Consider the following 20672-nt stretch of genomic DNA (forward strand, 5'->3'; position numbering starts at 1 on the left):
GATGGTCTGTCCTTAATTATTGTTCTCATTTCTCTTCCTACCAAAAAGTCTTCCATCCATTTTAGTAAACTGCCATGCACTCCTCCTACCATTTCAAGTTTCCAGATCAGTCTCTGTGTGGTACCTTATCAAAGGCCTTTTTTAAATCCAGATATATTCCATCAGCCCAACCATCTCTTTCCTGTATTACATCTATCACCCTCGAATAGTAACATATCAGGTTTGTCGCATGAACGCCTTTTCTAAAACCAAATTGACACTCACAAAGTATGTCATTTTTCTCCAAGAAGTCTGTCCATCTATTCTTCACCACCCTCTCACACATCTTAGCTACCACACTTGTAAGTGACACTGGTCTATAGTTCAATGGGTCTCTTGTTACCTGATTTATAGATTGGGACAATGTTAGCTCTTTTCCAGTCTTGGGGCACTACACCTTCCCTTAATGAGGCATCAATTACTTCACAAACTTTTTCTGCCAATTGCTCCCTGCATTCTCTTAAAATCCATCCTGATACCCCATCAGGTCCCACAGCTTTTCTCACTTCTAAACTCCCCATCATGTTCTTGATCTCCTCCACAGTTACTTGAAACTCCTTCATAATCCCTTTCTGTTCCATTACCAGTGGTTTGTCAAAAGCAGTCTCCTTTGTGAATACCTTCCGAAAGCATCCATTCATAGCCTCTGCCATTTCCTGGGATCTTCACTGCATACCCATTTACTTCTAAACTTTCAATACTTTCTATTTTTGATGTTGTTGTTCACATGTCTGTAAAAAGCCTTGGTTGGTCTTTACATTTATCAATTATATCCTTTTCTTGTTTCTTTCTTTCTTCTCTTCTAATCAACACATATTCATTTCTTGCTCTTTTGTAACTTTCCCACTGCTTAATCCGTCTTTTCCTTCTCCACCTCTTCCATGCATCCTCTTTTCTTGTTCTAGCCTTTTCACATCTATCGTTAAACCAGTCCTGCTTTCCAACTTCTATGTTGTCTTATTGGTACAAATTTTTCTCACCTTCTTTGTATATTTTTATAAATTCCTTCCACTTTTCATTTGCTCCTTAGCACTCTTGAATTTCATCCAATTTGTCTCTTGAAAGAATTTCTTTAGGTTTCCAAAATCTGTCTTGGCATAATTCCATCTTCCCACTTTATATTCTTCATTTCTTCTAGATTTCTCTTCGTCTATCACCTTGAACTCCAAAACTGCATGATCACTCTTGCTAAAGGGCACTCCACCCTCATCTCCTCAATGACCATTGGCTCTGTACTAAAGACCAAGTCCAGTCTTGACGATGCTCCTCTCCTCCAAACCTAGTATCTTCTTTGACCCACTGAGTTAACACATTTTCCATTGCCAGTGTCAATAGTGTATTTCCCATGTTGTCTCTGATCCTTCCATTGACCAGTCCTCCCAACACACCTCTTTACAATTAAAATCTCCCATCATTATAGTTCGTTCACAGCCACCCAACATTTCTTCCAGACATGTTCCTGTATCACTTATCATTTCTTCATATTCCTGTACTGACCATGCATTTGTCTTAGGTGGTACGTACACCACTATGTAGTGCCTCTTTTTCCTTCATTAGTTTCTGCTCTGATCTTTAGCACTTCTGCCTTTCCCATACCTTTTTTCACTTGATCCACCTTTATATCTTTTTTAACCAGCAACATCACTCCTCCTCCCATCTTACCTACTCTATTTCTTTTCCAAACGTTATATTTCCTTCTCCAACCTTCATCAGGTCTTCTCCTCTCTCAGTTTTGTTTCAGTAAGACCCACAATATCTGGGTTCTTGTCCTCAAGTAATCGTATCACTCCATTTATGTGAGTTCTAAAATGTGTGTATCACTGTGTGTGTTTATGTTGGAATACATTACATTTCGCTCATATGTAAGTTTCTTTAGTCCTTTCTGCTGTTGTCCCACAGATCTTCCCTATCCATTTTTTCCATGCCAATCATCACTCTGTATATTGCTATCAGGTCTCCCTTTCTTCTGTTTTCCAGGGTTGGAAGTTGCATTCTTTTCAGTCTGTCTTCATAAGTCAAATCTCTTAAGTCAGGCACCATTTTGTTGCAGCCCTCTGTACTTTCTCTAGTTTCCTTATGTGTTTCTTTAAGTTCGAGCCCACTGTATTGTTGCATATTCAAGCCTCGGTCTTATCATTGCAGTAATTATTTTCTTCATCATTTCTTCATCTAGATATACGAACGCCACTCTTATGTTCCTCAATAAGTTCAATACTTCTCCAATTATTTTGTTTATATGTCTCTCTGGCGATAGGTCATTGGTAATTGTCACCCCAAGGTCTTTTTCTTCATGACTGGTTTTTATGTCTTCATTTCCTATCTTGTACATACTCCTGATTCTTCTTTCACTCTTGCCAAACTCTATTTTCTTGCATTTTGTCGTGTTGAACTCCATTTGCCATGTACAGCTCCATTTCCATATTCTGTCCAAGTCTTCCTGGAGTAGTTCGCAATCTTTGTCACATCTCACTTTTCTTAACAATTTTGCATCGCCTGCAAATAGGCTCACATAACTGGACACCCCATCCACCATGTCATTTATGTAGACTGCGAACATTACTGGTGCCAACACTGATCCCTGTGGAACTCCACTCTCCACCAATCCCCATTCTGATGGTCTGTCCTTAATTATTGTTCTCATTTCTCTTCCTACCAAAAGTCTTCCATCCATTTTAGTAAACTGCCATGCACTCCTCCTACCATTTCAAGTTTCCAGATCAGTCTCTGTGTGGTACCTTATCAAAGGCCTTTTAAATCCAGATATATTCCATCAGCCCAACCATCTCTTTCCTGTATTACATCTATCACCCTCGAATAGTAACATATCAGGTTTGTCGTGCATGAACGCCTTTTCCTAAAACCAAATTGACACTCACAAAGTATGTCATTTTTCTCCAAGAAGTCTGTCCATCTATTCTTCACCACCCTCTCACACATCTTAGCTACCACACTTGTAAGTGACACTGGTCTATAGTTCAATGGGTCTCTTGTTACCTGATTTATAGATTGGGACAATGTTAGCTCTTTTCCAGTCTTGGGGCACTACGCCTTCCCTTAATGAGGCATCAATTACTTCACAAACTTTTTCTGCCAATTGCTCCCTGCATTCTCTTAAAATCCATCCTGATACCCCATCAGGTCCCACAGCTTTTCTCACTTCTAAACTCCCCATCATGTTCTTGATCTCCTCCACAGTTACTTGAAACTCCTTCATAATCCCTTTCTGTTCCATTACCAGTGGTTTGTCAAAAGCAGTCTCCTTTGTGAATACCTTCCGAAAGCATCCATTCATAGCCTCTGCCATTTCCTGGGATCTTCACTGTATACTCCATTTACTTCTAAACTTTCAATACTTTCTATTTTTGATGTTGTTGTTCACATGTCTGTAAAAAGCCTTGGTTGGTCTTTACATTTATCAATTATATCCTTTTCTTGTTTCTTTCTTCTTCTTCATTCCTCAGACATAATATTTAATATTTCATATCTTCAACAGACAGTCCCAACTCACCACAATCACTCACAGTATCATCAGATATCCTTAAATATTCTTGTGTGTGTGTGTGTGTGTGTTGTGTGTGTGTGTGTGTGTGTGTGTGTGTGTGTGTGTGTGTGTGTTTTACCTATTTGTGTATTACACCCAGCTAAGCTCTCTGTGTCCTGTCTCCTTGTCCATTCCTGTCATATCTCTTTTCATCTGATTGACACACCCATCAACGACATCACTGCTCAGTTTATTCCACTTATCAATCTACATCAAACTGTATTTTCTCACTCATTTAGACAGATGTCCTTTATTAGTTTTTTTCATGTCCTCAGATGATTCTTTGTCACCTTTATCAACTCTTCCAGTATGTCAATCTTGTTCACCAATTTATACATAGTTATCATGTCTCCTCTTGTTCTTCTCTCTTCTAATGTGGTCAGCAGCTTCTCAGTCTTTCCTCATAGTCTAACTCCTGAGTCCTGGTACCATCCTTGTTGCCAGCCTCTGTACCTTTCCACCTTCTTCACATTTTTCTTCATATGACCAGACACATCTGCATATTCTAACTTCTTATTAAGTACATAATATCTTCTTCATCATTCCTTCATCTATAGTAATGCAACCAATATTTTGAAGAATGTTGTATTTTCCAAAAATCTTGTTAATGTGTTTCTCCTGACAAGTTTTTTCACTTACTCCAAGTCTTTCTCCTCATTGGTCTCTTTAATTTCACTTTCTATTCCTATTCCCATCACTCCCTCTCATATTTCTTTTCTGACTTTCTTTATTCATTGTCCCCATATTTTCCAACTCATCTTCTTCCTTAAATCTTTACCATCCTTGTCCACCAATCACTAAAGATAACTACATCTGTTTGTCTTTCCCAATCATACTGTTCCATCTCTCTCTTTTTTTTCTCTTCTCTTCTTCTTATCTTTTTTTTCTCCTTTTTCCTCTCAGTTTCATCTCCTTGTCTTCTCACACCAGCACACACACACACACACAGTTTGATTGACTTTTTCAGAAGAAAAGAAGAATTTTCTTCTTGATATGAGACTATTTCCTCCATCACTCTTTCTCTCTGTAATGTATTCCAACATCTATGTGATTCATTTTCTCACTCTTGAACAAGAACCCATATTTTCTTCTCACTAGAAGACCTGATGATTTTATTAATGTTTTAGAGTTATATATGATCTTTTGATTTTCTGTGATATCATCTTCAGAGCCTTGAAGGACACTACATTTTCTCCACCTAAGACATGCATTCTACTATGATGAAATGATTGATCACATGTCTAAGAAATGTTTCTTCACCATAATGATAGATTTTAATAATTTTCTTCTATCAGAGACAACATTCACTATTCACTCAATGGAAAATTTTCTCAGTTCAAATCAATATCATTTAAACATCCCAAGACTCTTTCTTTCAGAGCCAATTCTTGATATATCCCTTTCATCATGATCATCAGTTTTATTCATGATAGATGAAGAGAATCTGTGTTTTGGTTCCCAAGACAGATTTTCCTCTGTTCTTTTCACTTTTGATTTCATCTCATGTTTTATTTCAAAGAAGGTTTGTCCAATCAACATGTTCACTTTTTCTATGATGTAGAACAAGGAATGCATCTATAGAAGGGACATTCTGTTCACTGTATGAATATTGGGGAAAGAAGGCGTATAATTGATTGTCCAACCACTTTTTACTGTCAACATCATGTATTGAAATTTAGTAAATGATCTGTATCCCAAAACTAGAACTAATCTTTAATATTCATATTCTCTTCAACCCACTTAATAGAACATTATATTTCAAGTAACTTATCCTAGAATTTGATAGTTTGAAAGAAACTTCCTGATTATCATATTTTATCATCTCATTTTTGTAAGTAATTTCCTCTTTTGTTCCCCAAGACTGAAACATTGTCCCAATTTATAAATCAGGTCAAGAGAGACCCTTTCTATCCAGTGTCACTTCTTTTCTTTTAATTAAGAATAGATCCTTCTTTGACATCTTTCTAGTTCTTTTTTTTCTCTCCACAAACCTGATATTTCTATTCCACACACACACACACACACACACACAAATACAAAACAACAAATTTTCTAATCTCTCTCTCTCTCTCTCTCTCTCTCTTCATTTCCCATCTCCCTTCCCTCCCTCCCCTCTTCCTCTCGAAGATAAGCTACATGCCCCAGCTTGTGTCTAAAATATTAGCAAATGTCACTCTCTCTCTCTCTCTCTTTCTCCGAAGAGAGAAGCGTCCACTTTCCTCTTCGAAGGCGATATAGTGACTAAAAAATAGCAGCATAATACACAAAGACGACCAGTATGACAAGCTTGCACGAGTTTCCCGTGCTCGGGCGCGTGGCACTACCACCCGTATATCATACAGGTGGGCTTTTTTAACATCCGGCGCGAAGGGGTTAATTTTCTCATCACCCAGCCTGTAATCCCTGTTTGGACTATATCTACTTCTTCCCATTTTCATAACATGAGTCTTGTCTATATTAAATTCCATCTGCCACTCCTTACTCCACTCCTATATCTTATCAAGATCTTCCTGTAACTTGTTACAATCTTCCACATTCTTTACTCTCCTCATAATTTTAGTATTGTTCCCAAACATGTTCATGTAACTGTCAATTCCCACTGGCATATCATTAACATAAATCAAAAACATGATGGGACCAAGCACTGACCCTTGTGGAACTCCACTGGTTACCTTCTTCCACTCGAACTTCCTTCCTCTCACCACTGTTCTAATTTCTCTTCCCATTAAGTAATTTTCCATCCATTTTGCTAGTTTATCATTTACTCCTCCAATCATCTTTAGTTTCCACATCAGTCTATTGTGTGGTAATTTATCAAAGGCCTTTCTCAAGTCCAGGTAGATAGCATTCACCCATCCCTCTCTATGTTGTAGTATGTCAGTGTGTGTGTGTGTGTGTGTGTATTTACCTAATTGTATTTACCTAATTGTAACATACGGGAAAAGAGCTATGCTCGTGTTGTCCCGTCTCCATATCTATTAATGTCCAGCTTTTTCTTAAAATCATGAATATTCCTTGCGTTGACCACTTCCACGTCTAAACTATTCCATGCTTCCACCCTTCTATGAGGGAAGCTATATTTTTCACATCTCTCCTATAAGTGGCCATTTTAGTTTTTTCCCATGCCCTCTCGACATTCTTTCATTCCACATACACAGATCTTCCCTATCCATTTTTCCATGCCAATCATCACTCTGTATATTGCTATCAGGTCTCCCTTTCTTCTGTTTTCCAGGGTCGGAAGTTGCATTCTTTTCAGTCTGTCTTCATAAGTCAAATCTCTTAAGTCAGGCACCATTTTGTTGCAGCCCTCTGTACTTTCTCTAGTTTCCTTATGTGTTTCTTTAAGTTCGAGCCCACTGTATTGTTGCATATTCAAGCCTCGGTCTTATCATTGCAGTAATTATTTTCTTCATCATTTCTTCATCTAAATATACGAACGCCACTCTTATGTTCCTCAATAAGTTCAATACTTCTCCAATTATTTTGTTTATATGTCTCTCTGGCGATAGGTCATTGGTAATTGTCACCCCAAGGTCTTTTTCTTCATGACTGGTTTTATGTCTTCATTTCCTATCTTGTACATACTCCTGATTCTTCTTTCACTCTTGCCAAACTCTATTTTCTTGCATTTTGTCGTGTTGAACTCCATTTGCCATGTACAGCTCCATTTCCATATTCTGTCCAAGTCTTCCTGGAGTAGTTCGCAATCTTTGTCACATCTCACTTTTCTTAACAATTTTGCATCGCCTGCAAATAGGCTCACATAACTGGACACCCCATCCACCATGTCATTTATGTAGACCGCGAACATTACTGGTGCCAACACTGATCCCTGTGGAACTCCACTCTCCACCAAGCCCCATTCTGATGGTCTGTCCTTAATTATTGTTCTCATTTCTCTTCCTACCAAAAGTCTTCCATCCATTTTAGTAAACTGCCATGCACTCCTCCTACCATTTCAAGTTTCCAGATCAGTCTCCGTGTGGTACCTTATCAAAGGCCTTTTTAAATCCAGATATATTCCATCAGCCCAACCATCTCTTTCCTGTATTACATCTATCACCCTCGAATAGTAACATATCAGGTTTGTCGCATGAACGCCTTTTCTAAAACCAAATTGACACTCACAAAGTATGTCATTTTTCTCCAAGAAGTCTGTCCATCTATTCTTCACCACCCTCTCACACATCTTAGCTACCACACTTGTAAGTGACACTGGTCTATAGTTCAATGGGTCTCTCTTGTTACCTGATTTATAGATTGGGACAATGTTAGCTCTTTTCCAGTCTTGGGGCACTACACCTTCCCTTAATGAGGCATCAATTACTTCACAAACTTTTTCTGCCAGTTGCTCCTGCATTCTCTTAAAATCCATCCTGATACCCCATCAGGTCCCACAGCTTTTCTCACTTCTAAACTCCCCATCATATTCTTGATCTCCTCCACAGTTACTTGAAACTCCTTCATAATCCCTTTCTGTTCCATTACCAGTGGTTTGTCAAAAGCAGTCTCCTTTGTGAATACCTTCCGAAAGCATCCATTCATAGCCTCTGCCATTTCCTGGGATCTTCACTGCATACTCCATTTACTTCTAAACTTTCAATACTTTCTATTTTTGATGTTGTTGTTCACATGTCTGTAAAAAGCCTTGGTTGGTCTTTACATTTATCAATTATATCCTTTTCTTGTTTCTTTCTTTCTTCTCTTCTAATCAACACATATTCATTTCTTGCTCTTTTGTAACTTTCCCACTGCTTAATCCGTCTTTTCCTTCTCCACCTCTTCCATGCATCCTCTTTTCTTGTTCTAGCCTTTTCACATCTATCGTTAAACCAGTCCTGCTTTCCAACTTCTCTATGTTGTCTTATTGGTACAAATTTTTCTCACCTTCTTTGTATATTTTTATAAATTCCTTCCACTTTTCATTTGCTCCTTAGCACTCTTGAATTTCATCCAATTTGTCTCTTGAAAGAATTTCTTTAGGTTTCCAAAATCTGTCTTGGCATAATTCCATCTTCCCACTTTATATTCTTCATTTCTTCTAGATTTCTCTTCATCTATCACCTTGAACTCCAAAACTGCATGATCACTCTTTGCTAAAGGGCACTCCACCCTCATCTCCTCAATGACCATTGGCTCTGTACTAAAGACCAAGTCCAGTCTTGACGATGCTCCCTCTCCTCCAAACCTAGTATCTTCTTTGACCCACTGAGTTAACACATTTTCCATTGCCAGTGTCAATAGTGTATTTCCCCATGTTGTCTCTGATCCTTCCATTGACCAGTCCTCCCAACACACCTCTTTACAATTAAAATCTCCCATCATTATAGTTCGTTCACAGCCACCCAACATTTCTTCCAGACATGTTCCTGTATCACTTATCATTTCTTCATATTCCTGTACTGACCATGCATTTGTCTGTGTGTGTGTGTGTGTGTGTGTGTGTGTGTGTGTGTGTGTGTATATATATATATATATATATATATATATATATATATATATATATATATATATATATATATATATATATATATATATATATATATATATATATATATATATATATATATATATATATATATACAGTGGTACCATGAGATATGAGTTTAATTCATTCCATGACGGAGCTTGTATCTCAAAAAGTTCGTATCTCAAAACAACTTTTCCCATTGAAATGCATTGAAATCCATTCCAGGCTCCCCACAAAGAGCACCCCTATTTTTTTTTATGTGTTTTCAGGTAAGAAAAAGGTACAGGCAACCCCTGCTTAATGAACGGGTTACGTTCTTAAAAAAACGTTCATTAAGCGAATTTTCATCAAACAAATCAATTATAAAAAGTTTGACCCCTGACTTGAACCTCCATCATAGTACAGTGAAAAGTTTAATGAAAGTAAAAATTATGAAGTTAAACATTTAAGCAGTTTAATTTAAGACAAGTCATAATGTACACTAATGTATGTATGTAAGTCACTTTATAATGTTGATGATCTTAAATTAATGAAGGGAGGGAGAGTGGAGCGGGAAAAACGCTAGCTGGCAACCGGTGGAATGCAGAACAAAGGGCGCATCATTGTACCACATACAAAACTTATGTACCACATTTCAACAAGGTTTTCCATTTTATCCATTGCAGAGTCACAAGTTCAGGTGGTTCTTTTAGCTTGTAAGGAAGATACGGTCTCACCAGCCCTCTTAATAGAGTCTGCTGACTTGAAAATACTAGGGACAGTAGATGGAGTCAAGCCATGGTGGTGAGCAATGCTATTACTTTTCTCACCTCTTGTGTCTGTGAATAATATCTAGCTTCACTTCGAGAGTAAGAGACTTCCTGGTCTTCTTAGCAACACTAGGCGACATTACAGGGATGGTTGGTTTGGTGGTTTGTTGAGTGAGGGAAGACGAGTTGGTGCTGGACACTGTTATTCTTTTGCACTGATAGCACGGAGGGGTAGGAGAGTGAGTGGTGCGCGTTTAGTCCACAAGAGGCGCTGGTGTATTCAAAAGCTGGTCGGCTTGCGTGATACGGCGGGGCTTTTGAACCTGGAAAATATTACCTGGATAAAATTTCGTTAAAGTGAATTTGGTGTTCATTAAACGAGCAGATGGTAGTAAAAGGAAACGTTCATTGTAGCGAAATTTCGTTGTGTGAACCTTCGTTAAGCGGGGGTTGCCTGTATTTATAAATAATAATTATCGCACAGAAACATAATAAAACACAACAAAAAATAATATAAATAGATAAACTACTTTTATAGAGTATATTTATCTTGGAGGATGTATTCCACAGGATGTTACCCTACCACATTCCCAACCCTCACTTGGGACTGTCAATCAGCTGGAGTGTACAAATACAGTAATACTCCGCTTAACAAACGTTCATCTAAAAAATTTCCGGTTTAACGTACTATATAAAGTTAGACGAGAAAGTCCGCATAACGTACAACCAAATCCGTTTTAGCGAATTTTCTGTGTTTGAATTTGCTGGGTGAGGGACCGAACGCGGCAACTTCGCTGTGATTGTCTGGCTCCCCGCCTGTCTCTAGCGCTCCTGGAGCTGGATCCAAGATTCTTTAACAACCTCAGAGCAACCTCCTGCCGCAAAATGGCTTCCATGAACGCTTGGAGGGACGGTGACGAGGTTGCTTTGAGGTTACTGTCTTATATATGCATTCATGTTCACAAAACAACATTTCTATTAGCTTTTTACAAACCTTGCCTCCAAGAAAGGATTGTTTTGTAATGCATAAAGTGAAATCTTACATGGAATACCAAAAAATAAAGCAGAGATGATGAGATTGGCCACAGACGGTGGAGATTCCGGCAACATGGCCGCTTCTTCTTCTTCTTCTTGTGACCTTTTTAGCTTGGCGTGTTGTCTTTCACCACGATATTAAATTTGTTTCCACTCCTCTATTGCCTGCTATAATGGATATCATATCTTACTATTCATATACGCTCATGCCATGAGGATAACCTGGACTCCATGGCAGTAAGCTACAAGGGTCACAAGAAGAAGAAGAAGAGGCCGAGTGGCCGCGAGTCTCCCACTTCGTCTATGGCTCATCTCATCTCTGCTTTATTTTTTGGTATTCCATTAAGATTTCACTTTATGCATTACAAAACAATCCTTTCTTGGGGGCAAGGCTTGTAAAAAGCTAATAGAAATGTTTTGTGAACATATATGCATATATAAGACAGTAACACAGGACCAGTGGGAGATTCAAATGGGGATCAAATCGTGCAATCGCGAGTCAAAGTCGTGCTCGGCGAAATATGGTATATTTGACCAATTTGTGTACACGCGAGATTCGTGTTCGGCGAGGTTTGACTACATGCAAACTTTATCAATTCATGATAATATATAAAATAGCAGGAAAAGTTTATTTACTGTTCTTACCTTGGAGAAGCATGTTTTTGGCTAATGGTGGTAAATTGTGGAGGAGGAGGAGGGAGGGAGGAAAGGATGCAGGCACCATTTACACATAAACATTAAACATAAATTACAACTGTACTTTCTTTAGACAATAAAAAAGGTCAGTAAATAGTGTGAAAATTATAAAAGAACAATTACAGTGCATGAGATCCACAGGAAGCAAGTAGATACTAGCTCAGCTGAGGTTGGACCAATGCTCTGAGCCACCGACTATAGCGGCAACATCCCCAAGCATGACCCATATCTCAAAATACAAAAATGGCCAAAAAAAACTCGTATTTCAGGCTGCTTGTATCTCAAGGTAACACTATATATGAATACATATAAAGAGTAATACCTCGAGATACGAACACCCCAACATACAATTTTTTTTATAAACAGGCAACCTCCACTTAACGAATGTTCACACAAAAAAATTTTGCTACAATGAACATTTCCTTTTACTACCATCTGCTTGTATAACGAACACTAAACTTGCTTTAACAAAATTTTATCCAGATAATTTCTTCCATGTTTGAAAGCCCCACCATATTACGCAAGCCGACAGGTTTTTTAATACACCAGTGCCTTTCGTGGACAAAACGCGCACCACTCATTACCCTACCCTTCCCTCCTCTCAATTCAAAACAAAAACAAGGTCCAGCACCAGCTCATCATCTCACGCTCATCATGCCACCAAAACCAGCCCTGCAATGTCGCCTAGTGTTGCTAAGAAGAAAAGGAAGTCTCTTACTCTTGACATGAAGCTGGATATTATTCATAGACACAAGAGAAGAGAGAAAACTAAAAGCATTGCTCACTACCGTCGGTTGATTTTATCTACTGTCTCTACTATTTTCAAGTCAGCAGACTCTATTAAGAAGGCTGGTGAGACCGTATCTTCCTTAAAAGCTAAAAGAACCACCTGAACTCGTGACTCTGCAATGGATAAAATGGAAAGCCTTGTGGAAATGTGGTACATAAGTTTTGTAAGTGATACAATGATGCGCCCTTTGTTTACAGTCCAGACTGCCAGATAGCATCTTTCCCGCTTCACTCTCCCTCCTTTCATAATTTTAAGATCATCAACATTATAAAGTTACATACATACATACATTAGTGTACATTATAACGACTTAGTCTTAAATTAAACTGCTTAAGTGTTTAACTTCATAATTTTTACTTTCATTAAATCTTTTACTGTACTATGATGCACTCTTGCTTTGTTTACCCTCAATGGAAGTTCAGTCAGGGGCCAAACTTGTTATAATTAGTTCGCACAACAAATGTTTTTTTTAAGAATGTAACCCGTTCGTTAAGCGGGGATTGCCTGTATGGCAAAAATTTTCATATAATTTATGCCTCGAAATACGAAGATATTTTCAAGATACGAATAGCCATCGGTAGGTGGCGCAGCGATCACTCGGCTGCCCATGTCCACCCGAACATTCAGCCTGCATTGTGTATCGTTGTTCATCCTTTGTGCATGTATGTGTCTGTGCTCCTCGGCAGTGTGTATTTTTTCTTAAGTTTTGTGAACTGAAGACCCCATGATCATGGATGCCAAAAGTAAAAGTTTGGTGAGAAACACACAAAATAGCCTGTATTCACATACTGATTTCTCTTGGAAATTCAATAAATGAGTGAGTACAATTGGTGTTCTGCCCACAAGCAACTCTTCCTCTTTGCAATGCAAAGAACTGTTAGAAATTAGTGTTCCACACAACCTAACGAGAATTTAATAAAAATTAATGTGAATAAGAAATTTAAAGGAGAAACCGGTAAATAAAGTAATCACCAGACTCTTACCCGGCAGTTATGGCTGGGAGCACTCACCCCCACATTTTAGTGTTCCAGCTACCAATGAATAACTAGCTAGTTACAGGACCTGCAACCTCTAAGCTAACATTAACAGCTAGAAACTTATCTGGCTTTCAATATGGTGGGAGTATCGAGTCTGGCGGGATCAAGTTCTCCTGCACGTGGTAGCTTTTGTGTAGTCAAGAGGACGAGCGGTGATGTTAACGCCTTGGCAGTAGGGACGAGAGTGCGTCAGCACACTAGCAGACCCCAAATGTTGCTAAGCTTTATCATCACGCTCACTATCCCCTTTGATTATCTTTTAAATATTATTTGCCCTTTTAATGGCTTGAATGTTTATTATAATTTTATTTTAATATATATAAATGGAATAACCCGAGGGAAGCAACGATTTGCCATCAGTAAATTAATTTATTTATCCTTTGTTTTAAGGTTAATTCCAACAGAACCAGAAGTCTCAAGATGTTATGGTTACCAAAAATCATAGGTTGAATGAGGTGGTATCATCATTGTACGTGGCCTTGCGTCCGATCGGGTTCAGCAGCCTTGGACAGAGCAATAGAAAATGGGCCTCTCTCTCTCCTGTTCTGATACCACTCTCATTCAAAAGTTGTCTCCCCACAACATGGTGAGAGACCCGAGGTGTAGAAGTAAGGCGCATGGGAGAGGCGGCAAAATCGGACACAGTGAAATCACTGTCGCTCCCACCATCCATCGTGGAAGTTGGTGACACAGTGACGTACAGCATATGTTTACTCCTGATGACTGTTGCTAGCTCACAGGCAAAGAAGACGGGAAGAAAATAGCCAAAATATAGCCATAAAAAGCCTAAATGTCTATTTAAGTGCCCCGAGTCTTGCGTGACAAACGTCTATCGATGTGTCCCAAGTTTTGCAGGTTAAGTTGTTATTTTGGGTAATATAGTACATTTATATCATGCATACAATAAACATTGTGTTTATCTTATATTAAATCTATATTTGGTTGATATTTAAAGCATGTTGATTTTTTGGGGGATAAATTCGTATCACAAGAACAAATTAATTCTATTTCCATTAATTTCTATGAGAAAAATTGATTTGATATACAATTTTTTTTATATACAACGATCGTCACGGAACAAATTAAATTCGTATGTCGAGGTACCTCAGATATATATATATATATATATATATATATATATATATATATATATATATATATATATATATATATATATATATATATATATATATATATATATATATATATATATATATATATATATATATATATATATATATATATATATATATATATATATATATATATATATATATATATATATATATATATATATATATATATATATATATATATATATATATATATATATATATATATATATATATATATATATATATATATATATATATATATATATATATATATATATATATATATATATATATATATATATATATATATATATATATATATATATATATATATATATATATATATATATATATATATATATATATATATATATATATATATATATATATATATATATATATATATATATATATATATATATATATATATATATATATATGAGCAGCTTGGCATACAATTTTTTTTTTCATATGAGCCACGATTTGGTCCATTTTATTGTTTGAGAAATTAGTGAAATTTTGGTATATGAGTCATGCTTTGGGATGTTGTCACTAGTTGGCACATCAGTCTAGCCTCAGCTAAGCCAGTATCCACATATTTCCCACGTAACAAGTTGGATCTCGTGCACTGTGATAGTTCTTTTACATCATTGTCACACACTTTATTTATCTTTTTGTGTGTGATATCATGGGGCTGAAAAAAATGAGTGCAAAAGACAGTGATGTGAAGAAGAAGAGAATATGTCAATAGAAGTAAAGCAAGAAATAATAGAAAAATGTGAGCATGGTGTGTGAGTGCTTGAACTGGCAAGGCAGTATGACTGCAGTACATCTATAATTTGTACCATCCTTAACTAAGCAAAAGGATCCAGTCAAAAATGTAACACCAACAAAAGGAACTACAATTCTGGACCAATTAATAACTAAGGGCATCGCAATGAATTTTACTTGGGAAAATTTATTTGAATTACAAGCAAATTGACATATGAGCTACATCACGGAAAGAATTAAACTCATAACTCAAGGCACCACTGTATTTCAATGAATGGCCATTATGGAAGTGCACAATTGTTCCATATTTTTTCCGGAATACTAATATTTATTTGTGTTCTCACATTCCAGTATTCACAGTACACCATAATGTCCAGCATTTACTAATAAAGGGTAAGGATATAACATAAATTATAACTAAGAATTTTTGGAGTCTTAATTGTCCTCTCATTATGGAATAAACCATTCAGAAAATAGTACTATGGTGAAAAGACTCATAGCAACAAGAAGAGGATGAAACAATGCAAAGAATCAAAACTTACAGGTTCAATCCTCTTGATGGCCACTTCAGTGTTCTTCCATGTGCCTCTGTAAACAGCACCAAATCCCCCACGTCCTAGCAGGTTATGTGGGCTCCAAAGAGCTGTAGCCTCTTCCAGTTCCTTGTAGGGAATCACTGGCACACTACTATATGGACTCTCTGCATCTGACACATCTATAAGGGAAAAGTGTATTGCTGAATGACACACCTGGATATATGCTCTGGCAGAGGTGTTATAATACATAATTATTGATGAAGTACTAAGTAATGAGGAGCCAATACACTACACGCCAATTAATTGCTCGCCGCTTCAAAACAGATCACTTCCACAAGGGCCTTAAGATCATTTCCTCTAGTATGGCACCGAAGTGATTTATGTGAGTTATCATGCAACTGGGAACATGTTTAAAGTACAAGCAGTCCATGAAAACCGTTGATGGACTGTCAGTTGACATTTGTCAGTTATTAGCAAAACATTCTTAAAAGTATCGCTTCATTTTCCGCCTGTAATTTGAGCAGACACGCCCTGACACATCTCACCTTTCCTTCATAATGGGAGGCAAGAAAGATTTGACAAAGGATCAGATAAAGTCATTGTGTCTTTACACAAGGCAGAGAGGCCAATGAGGGAAATAGCCAGGATTGTGGGCGTTATGAGGAGATGTGCAAAAGTAGATACAAAAGTTTCATATGGAAGGCAGGGTGGCAACACCAGAACAGAAAAAGTGTCTGTGAGGACGGTACAACACTGCCTGCACGATGACTTTGAGTTCCACAGACGCCGCGCTCTCAAGAAGCAACTCATCACCCCTAGGCAACAAGAGTTTAGGGTTGCATTTGCCACTAAATATCTCCAGTGCGATATGGCAAAATGGCAGCAAGTATTATGGAGCGACAAAGCTGTCTTCACGGTGTCCTGAAACCGTGGCAAGCATGTATACCAGTGACCTGGGAGTGACCCACTTGACACAAAATTTACATTTCAGACTGAAAAGCACCCTGATTCATTGATGGTGTGGGCCTGCTTCAGTTATCATGGTGTGGGAAATTTAGTGTTTTTGCCAAGAAATTAAAACATGAAACAGAACAATTATTTGGAACTTTTATGTGACTTTTTGCCCAGGTCTTTTGAAATGTACAACGCTACTATGTTCATGCCGGATGGAGGTCCATGTCACAGGGCCAAATCCGTCCTGACATGTCTTCAGGACTGCCAGATTGACTTTTTGGAGGACTGGCCACCCAAATCCCCCAATCTGAACCCTATTGAAAACATCTGGTCCATTATGAAGAGGCACATGCAGAGGAGGGATATCTCCAACAAGCTGTGGACGGCCATCAGGGAGGAATGGCATAATCTAAATCAAATAACCCTCAAAAACCTGGCTGAATCTGTTCCTTCATGACTTCAAAAGCGTAGAAGAAGGAGGGGAAAGCCCATTAATTACTAGTTTCCTCGTAAGTATGATAATACTTTTGTTTTCTCCATTCTAAGTGCATTTTAGCACCTGTGGTGTCACGGCGAGCAATTAATAGGTGTGTAGTGTAATCATATTAAACATTTAAAAAAATGTTCTCGATCTTGAAAAGCAGATTATTCCCTGAGAGAAATGCAAACAATGATCAAAAGTAAAGTAATGATGGTAATAAAATAGAATGTATAGCCTTTTAAGCTATTTCCCACTACAACAGGAGCTTTCTACTCAAAATGAGACAGCACACAATCCTTCACATGTTTGATTGGAAACATGCTTGCGTACTAGAGATTTTTCTAGAAGAGGGGTGCTGCTGCTGCTGCTGCTGCTGTTGTAGTTGAGGATGCTGTTGGCTTGGAGAGGTCGGAGAGGCTGGTGAAGGACCTACACTCATGTGGGTTGCAATGAGTGGGGAGTTGGTGGAAGGACTAGTGGTACAAGAACCCTCTGTTCTGTACTGGGCCTCACGTGCTGCTTCTCGGGCTCGTTTTTCTTCTAGCTGCAAAAAAAGGTAAACTTGCTGAAAAATACAATTATGTATCACCAATACTATTATCAACATAATCCAATTTCTCAAGTTGTCAGCAAACTGTAAGAAAGCATCAAATATCCATTAATTTAATAATAACCAGCATCCATATAATATCGAATCTTTAATTTACCACATTTAATGGTACATGAGATACATTTATGTACAACTGGCTTTTTGAGTTAGGCATGTAACTCATGTTTTTATCTGTGAAGCTTTCATAATATTTTCTTCTATAGTTAAATACTGCTATCTTTCTTTAAACTCATGGTGAAATATACCATTTTTTTTATTTCATAAATATGCACTGCTGAAATTAGGGTGCACCTGATGTGTCCAAGGATACTACATGAATATTATAAAATACAAAATATATGTACTTTGTATATAATGAAAAACAACAAAGTAGGATGAATATAACTGGCCCCAAGATACTGTCCTAAGAATTTCAGTATCTCATGAAAGAAGACAAATAGGAGACTCATTTTCATCATTCTAATGTTGATATCACCTATACTTTTCTCTTACTTCTTGAAAAGGTGAGGAAAGCCAAGAAATTATTTCATTGCTTTCCAAGACATTATCAAATACCCACAATTATTTCATCCACTTGTCCTCTTGTTCCACTAAATGTCTTCACTTTCTTGTAATTTCTAGTATAATCATATAATCTCAAGTCATCTTACTTTCTGCCATTATTTGTGTGTGACCGAGCCACCTTCAAGCACTACATATAACCATTTTCAATTGCTCCACATTCAATTAAATCATCTTTACTTAGCAGACCAAAGGTGATCCACACACATTTCTTCTCATACCACAAGCTTTTTTATTAAAGATATTCATTTCAATTAATCAGTTGTTTATCATTATTTTTCATTCCTTTTCCAAGTCTCAGTTGAACATACCATATTTGGTACAAATCTTCCATGACATTACTTTGTTTACATTCAAATTAAGCCTTAATAAATTTGTTGAAAACAATTTAACCTTACTTTCCAGTGAAGTTGAGTGAAGCATGGGTTTCCTCTGGTAGGAAGGAATACAGTACCTTCATAAGTAAGGACGTGCAGTCCACTTTTGAGAAAATAATCGTTCACTGCTCACCAGATATCGGCATTTCCTCAGAATGAAAGATTCACTATATTTCACTAAAATAGATATTTTTTGGGGGTTAAGAGCAACACTTCTATGATTAGCTCACCTCTCTGCTTCCCTCACTATGGATTCTTGTGATTTCAGGTAGCTATGAAAATGTTGCTAATAAGAATTAATTTGAATTATGTGGAAAGCAACAGCCCAGCTCTACTCAATTTCTAACCTAGATATCAATTAACTATTCTGAGGTTTTACTCTATCTCTACCACTCACTCAATACGACATATAAAAGGATATAAGAAAATTGGAAAGGATACAGAAGATTGCTACAAAGATGGTGCCAGAATTAAAGGACCTCACATATGAAGAACGACTGAAGGAAATGGGACTGCCAACCTTACAAGATAGAAGAGAACATACAGGCAACCCCCTCTTAGCAAAGGTTCACACAACGAAATTTTGCTACAACAAACGTTTCCTTTTACTACCATCTGCTCGTTTAACAAACACCAAACTCGCTATAACGAAATTTTATCCAGGTAATTTTTTCAAAATTTGTAAGCCCCGCCATATCACACAAGCCGACAGGCTTTTGAATACACCAGCGCCTCTTGTGGACAAAACGTGCACTACTCACTCCCCTACCCTTCCCCTGCTCTTAGTTCAAAACAATAACAGCGTCAGCAGCAGCTCGTCTTCCCCACTCAACATGCCACCAAAATGCCCTACAATGTCGCCTAACATTGCTATGAAGACCAGGAAGTCTCTTATTCTCAGAATGAAGCTGGATATTATTCACAGACATGAGAGGCGAGAAAAGTAATAGCATTGCTCGCCACCATGGCTTGACTCCATCTACTGTCTCTACTATTTTCAAGTCAGCAGACTCTATTAAGAAGACTGGTGAGACCATATCTTCCTTGCAACCTAAAACAACCACCTGAACTCGTGACTCTGCAATGGATAAAATGGAAAGCCTTGTGGAAATGTGGTACATAAGTTTTGTATGCGGTACAATGATACGCCCTTTGAATACATTCCACAGGTTGCCGGTTAGTGTCTTTCCCATTTCACTCTCCCTCCCTTCATAAATTTAAGATCATCAACGTTATAAAGTTATTTACATACATTAGTGTACATTATAATGACTTAGATTAAACTGTCTAAATGTTTAACTTCATAATTTTTACTTTCATTAAACCTTTCACTGTACTATGATGCACTCTCACTTTGTTTACTCTAAATGGAAGTTCAAGTCAGGGGTCAAACTTGTTATAATTGGTTCACTTAAAGAAACGTTTTTTTAGGAACATAACCCGTTCATTACGTGGGAGTTGCCTGTATAAGATAGTAAATTATATTGAAAAGATAGACAAAGAAGACCTGGTGCTGCTGACGGAAGAAGATGGAAGGACAAGAGGACATGAAAAGAAGATCAGGATGAGGCAGTGTGTGAAGGATATTGGAAAATACAGTTTTCCACACAGAATGGTGGAAAAATGGAATGCATTGGATAATGGAATTGTCACAGCACAGTGTGCATGATTTTAAAGAAAAACTAGATAAACGGAGATATGGAGACAGGACACTATCAGCCCCACTTAAGGAGCTTGCAGGTTAAAGTGCAGGAGGGGATTACAGACAGGGTAGAAGGTGGTCTAGGTGATAACAAGCTGAAGGAACTACAAAATTAATGGAAACAGGAGCAAGAAGAAGAAAAAGTTAAATTTTCAGAGGTTGTAAAGAGATAAATTCAGGAGACAACGAAAGTCACAGTAATTGA

The 20672-nt window shown here is 37.5% G+C and overlaps 1 protein-coding gene across 1 annotated transcript in view; it reads right to left on the reverse strand.

Moving 5' to 3' along the window:
* LOC123514294 (proline-rich receptor-like protein kinase PERK9) overlaps positions 1-20672 on the reverse strand; it is a 102095-nt gene that overhangs the window by 18572 nt on the left and 62851 nt on the right. The window contains exons 6-8 of the mRNA XM_045272112.1: positions 17548-17761; positions 15789-15961; positions 12984-12998 (exon numbers count right to left, since the gene is read on the reverse strand). Of these exons, the coding sequence (XP_045128047.1) occupies positions 12984-12998; positions 15789-15961; positions 17548-17761 (402 nt within the window). The remainder of the gene's footprint in view (positions 1-12983; positions 12999-15788; positions 15962-17547; positions 17762-20672) is intronic.

The sequence above is a fragment of the Portunus trituberculatus genome, chromosome 37, assembly GCF_017591435.1.
Source record: "Portunus trituberculatus isolate SZX2019 chromosome 37, ASM1759143v1, whole genome shotgun sequence".
NCBI classification, from domain to species: domain Eukaryota; kingdom Metazoa; phylum Arthropoda; class Malacostraca; order Decapoda; family Portunidae; genus Portunus; species Portunus trituberculatus.